General features: G+C 35.3%; 1 protein-coding gene across 2 annotated transcripts; it reads right to left on the bottom strand.

Moving 5' to 3' along the window:
- Positions 1–2,223, bottom strand: LOC114378354 (chromatin accessibility complex protein 1-like). 2 transcript variants are annotated; one of them, XM_028336934.1, is made up of 4 exons: positions 1,748–2,220; positions 1,582–1,666; positions 427–468; positions 1–318 (listed from the first exon to the last, which is right to left on the bottom strand). In XM_028336934.1, exons 1-4 carry the CDS (start codon positions 2,105–2,107, stop codon positions 245–247), a joined length of 561 nt encoding a protein of 186 aa, XP_028192735.1. In that variant the 5' UTR covers positions 2,108–2,220; the 3' UTR covers positions 1–244. The 2 variants fall into 2 exon arrangements, with proteins under 2 accessions (XP_028192735.1, XP_028192734.1); XM_028336933.1 differs by having other exon boundaries at positions 1,582–2,223.
- Positions 2,224–4,888: the final 2,665 nt, after the last annotated feature.

The raw sequence follows: 4,888 nt of genomic DNA on the forward strand, positions 1-4,888 counted from the left end.
ATTAACTTCAGATTTTCAACATAAGAAATTTGACACCATCACCATGCTCTACCCAAGCAGAGTCAAGCACATGCATAGTCACTGAAAAATCATATACACTTACGGGAATAGGATTACTAAAATAAATACAATATGGAAACTTAAAGTACAGCATTACTCATCATGATGCATGTTTCCATTACAAAATGTTACATGATTAAATAAAGTATAAGCTTATATTCTCCACTAGCTTGCTTTAGATTTTTTAACTTCCTCCTTTTCCTGCTGCACTTCTCTCTCTTAATGCATCCTCAGCTTTTACTCTCTCAGGAACAAAATCTGAACGAGCAAGAGCAATGTAAAAAACCTTGTAGGTAGGGTAAGGTGAATGCAGGGAAAAGTAAACTTAAGAATAGAATAGCATTGCAACAGGGATACCAAAATTACCAGAGAGAAAGTCATATCTCCTTTGCTTACTTACAACATGTGCTGAAAAGAAAAGCAGGTGACAAATCAATGAGTGGAAAATATTTAATAGACTCAACAAGCATGGACACAAACAAGTTCCTTAATTCACATTACATGGAAAAAATAAAATATTTACTGAATTACCGTTATGAATTTGATTTGGCATAAGTACTAGACTATGAGCCTCACTGTATCAGGTTGAAACCAGTATGACATTTCCTACCTTAAGACTAAAGCCTTTCAAAGTCTCACCTCCCTCACCTCAAAAGTGTAACTAACAAAATGATCAGGAATTCTACTCAAGCAGTTCATCTTCAAGTACATTGAAAAAAAGGTCAAATTATAATTATAAGCCCAAAACTCAGAAGTCTTCAATATTTTCAACTAATATAAAGAAAAATATCCCCGAATTCTCAAAACATTGATATAAACATCAATGTTGGAAAAACAAGTAGTTGGAAAATGTTATTGAACCGTCCAGCCGAAAGTGCAACCTCCTGCTCCTTTCAGACTACATGCTTGATAGACTATGAACTATACGGCCGAGAATCAGACCACCACCTCTAGCTGACTGAGTAAGAAAGGTTCCATCAAGCCTAGCACCTAATATGGGCTGAGCCACACTTGCAGACCAATTGAGTCTATAGACCGACCACCTATTATAACTGGCTCAGTCCATCACATTGTGGCTTTAGGGTCTAAAGATCCTGTGGGCCACGAGCCTAGCACAGAGAGATCTATATTCTTCCTACATGTGACTAAGGCACAATTGGCACTGAGATTCTGGATTCTTCCTACACGTGACTGAGGCACAATTGGCATCAACATTCACATTCTAGATTCTTCTTAGACGTGACTAAGGCACAATTGGAACCGAGATTCTAGATTCTTCTTACAAGTGACTAAGGCACAATTTGCATCACCCCCTCTTTGAACACACATGAGGTGAGAGGATGCACTTCTTAAATAGATTGTGGATGATCACTCGGTTTCGTAGGGAGCTTTAAGACTCCCCAGGCAGCAATTGTGTTCTTTCTAGGGCTCACAATTGTACACTACATTACAGCAAAAAATAGACTATAGAAGCCACCCAATTTCGAATATCACTGAACTCAGATATCGATAAAACATTACCTAGGTGATCATAGCTGAGGCATTTCTTGCGGTCCTGAGCACAAAAGGCATAAGCGTCCTGCGTGAACTGCTCAAGGAACTTTTCCTGCAATGAAAAGGAGGAAAACGAAGAAGGATAGAGACATCGAAAAAGAGGAGAAGAAGACGCAAGGAATAGAAAACCTACCACAGTGTTGTTGATGGCAAACAATGCTTCCTGAGAAACACGCATTTCGGGATCTTCGCCCTTAATCATCGTCCTGATGCGATTCATCGGAAACACGTTCATTTTCGCCTCTTCTCCGTTTCCTTCTGCTGCTACTCCCTTTTTGGATCCCTCGTCTCGCTGTTTTGAAGTGCCGTTGCTGAGCTTGGCCTTCTTAATCTTCTTCTTGTTCTCCTCTTGTGAGATTTCTTTGTTCTTCTTCGTTTTGCCATCGGTTTTGGGGATTTCAGCGTTTTTGGTTTTCTTCTTTTCGGCTTTGGAGATTTCGGATTTTTTGGTACTCTTCTTCTTTTCGGGTTTGGGAGTGTTGGAGGAAGCCATTGTATGACAGTGCAGTGGAAGCACTCCGTCACGGGATTTTGCGTTTCACTTTCAGCGTCCGTCGGAAGCAGGTCTCCAAGAAGAAGCGTGCTCACACTCGGTTCGAAATTCAAAGTCTTATAGCTGAGCTTGGGCTGGAAATTGGGCCCATTTACCTTTTCCTAATCTGTTCAAGGGAATTTCTACGGGTATCCAACAAAACAGGGAAAGAGCCAACATATTCTTCACTCTTGTACCGATTCGTATGAGTTATTTTATTATTAACATAACATTCAAACAACTAAATTAATAGACACATTATGTTATAAACAAATAGTGTGACTATATATAACATTAAAATTTTTAATTTATATTTAATGTACATATAAATTTACATAATAAATTTTGTGATGATTATTTTTTATCTAATAATTAATTTGTTTACATATATAAATTATAAATAAAAATCATAGGTTTAATAAGTATTTATATATGTAAAAAATATCAAATTTATTTAATTATTATTTGCCATAAAAAAATATTTAAATACATCATCCAATTAAATATCAAAATTTTTTAATTATCAATTTTTTTAAATAAAGTAAATGAATAAAAAATTTCTAAAAAAATAATTTTTAAAAAATTTTACTATCACGATAGTATATAAACTGGGTCGTTAAGGTCCTACTTTTGTGGGATTCCAGAAATTTTATAAACAATTTTTAAAAAACTAGTAATTAAGAGCTTATACTAAATTAAGGATACTTTTGTAAAAATGTATTACTTTATTTTCAAACAATATATATTTTAGAATTTTAGGTGTCTTTCAAGTGTAATTTACACCATTAGTAGTTGATTATTAGATTTAATGGGTTGATTTTTTTAAAAAAAAAACTAAATTTTAATAGTTGATTTTGCATTGTAAATTACAAGATTACTAAATTTTAAACAGATTTGAAAAATATATTTTATATATTGAAAAACTCATTATATAATTTTTGTGTCTATTATATATAGCGACACTATTTGTTTAGAACATAATGTGTCTATTAGCTCAGTCAGGAGACAAAAGTTATGGGCCACATAAGGATTGGGAATCCGTAGGCCCAATATAGATTGCAGATCCGTATGTAAAAAAAAAAAAACAAACTCAGATCCGTATGAGTTTTTTTACGGATCATCAATCCATATGAATCATACGGATCGTCGATCCGTGAAAAAATGAAGGACATTTTTGCCCTTTTATTGTTTTGCTGGGTGCCTCAGCAAAAATACTAGGTGTCCCTAGAAATTCCCTCTGTTTAATAAAATGGTGATTTTGGACTGCTAGGCGTTAAAACAAAGGAAATTGCTATTCACACGTGCTTTAATTATTCCTCATGTCCCTCAATTTCTTTAGATTTTTTAAAATGCTCAGACTAACCTTCTCTACTTCCAATCCCACCTTTATCCTCCTCTCCTCCTTATCGTCTCTCCGTCACGCCTCCTTCTCATTTCTCTCTTTTTTTACTTTTCTTTTTTGGTCCTAAGTCAAAGATTAGGGGTGTTCCCTGACTCATTGAATTAGAGACTTATTCCACTTGTAGTGAGTGATTGCTCCTAATTCAACACAAGGTGAGAATTGAACATGAATTTTTCTGCTAAATAAATTGTTTTCACTCATGTGAACGCAGTGGGATCTTACACCATTATGTCAACTCTTTAGGTTCTCTCTTTACTTTTCTCTAAAAATAGATAAATGTATGTAAATTATTGGGCGAACAATCTAATAGGTCCTAAATCCCAATAGGTGGTGCATTAGTGAACCATTAAAATAGATCAATAGATATAATATTTTTTTTAATGAATGGTTGCCTTTAATAATTTGTTACCTATTAACTTTAAAATATCTTAATTACAAAATACTCCTTAAATATTTAACAAAAAAAAAATGCAAATTTGGTTCTCTCCCATTAAGTGCATCTCTTATTTCCATCTTTGCAAGTGTTGTCACCAACATCATCCTTTGCTCGCTCTACCATTGTCGACCTCAATTCCTTCCATGCCACGCAAACCTAGGGGCTAAACCCAACCATTAAGACTTGGACCTACTCATTGTTTCTCCAATTGTGTCACCAAACATGTCACACCATATACCACAACTAAGGCCCCGCTCGAGGTGGTTGTAAGTTTTTAGTTTTCAATTTTCAAATGTAATTCCCAAAATAAAACACATTATGCAACAATGGAGCTGAATTAATTTTTAACTCAATTTCAAAATAGTTTTTCATTATTATCAAAGCCAAGAAAAAAAGTTTTGTGAATTTGACTTTTTATTTTAAAAAACACATTCTAACCACCACCATCCCAACCACTACACCGTCATTATTGTCGCCTCCATTCCACCACCACTATTCCACAACATCCATCATTGCCGCCTCCACCACCATCATTACCACACTATCGTCAGTACCACCATCTGCCACCCTCACTAACACTACCATCATTGTCGCCGCCACCATTCTACCGCCTCCATTATCATTATTGTTGCTGCTACCACTTTCACCCATATCATTGTTGTCGTCGTCACCACTATCATTCCACCACTATCACCACCAACATCGTTGCTACCACCATCGCCACCATTTCGCCTCCATCGTTGTTGTTGTCGTTATTCTCACTATTCCACCCCACCACCACCCATAATTTTAAAAATCGAATCAGTGATTGGCTTGGTCAAGACATTGAGATAATGGTTGAACTAGTGGGTTACTAATTGAATGAATCTTTATTAAAAAAATTAAAATTTTATATCCAACCTTA

The sequence above is a fragment of the Glycine soja genome, chromosome 12, assembly GCF_004193775.1.
Source record: "Glycine soja cultivar W05 chromosome 12, ASM419377v2, whole genome shotgun sequence".
NCBI lineage: Eukaryota > Viridiplantae > Streptophyta > Magnoliopsida > Fabales > Fabaceae > Glycine > Glycine soja.

Bases quoted from the DNA above. Each gene is read 5' to 3' on its own strand.
- LOC114378354 (XM_028336933.1), bottom strand. From the start codon at position 2,107: ATGGCTTCCTCCAACACTCCCAAACCCGAAAAGAAGAAGAGTACCAAA. The intron at 469-1,581 runs GTAATGTTTTAT...TTTTCTTTTCAG, and splicing joins CCTCAGCTATGATCACCTAG to CACATGTTGTAAGTAAGCAA. The intron at 319-426 runs GTAATTTTGGTA...TTGCTCGTTCAG, and splicing joins GAGATATGACTTTCTCTCTG to ATTTTGTTCCTGAGAGAGTA.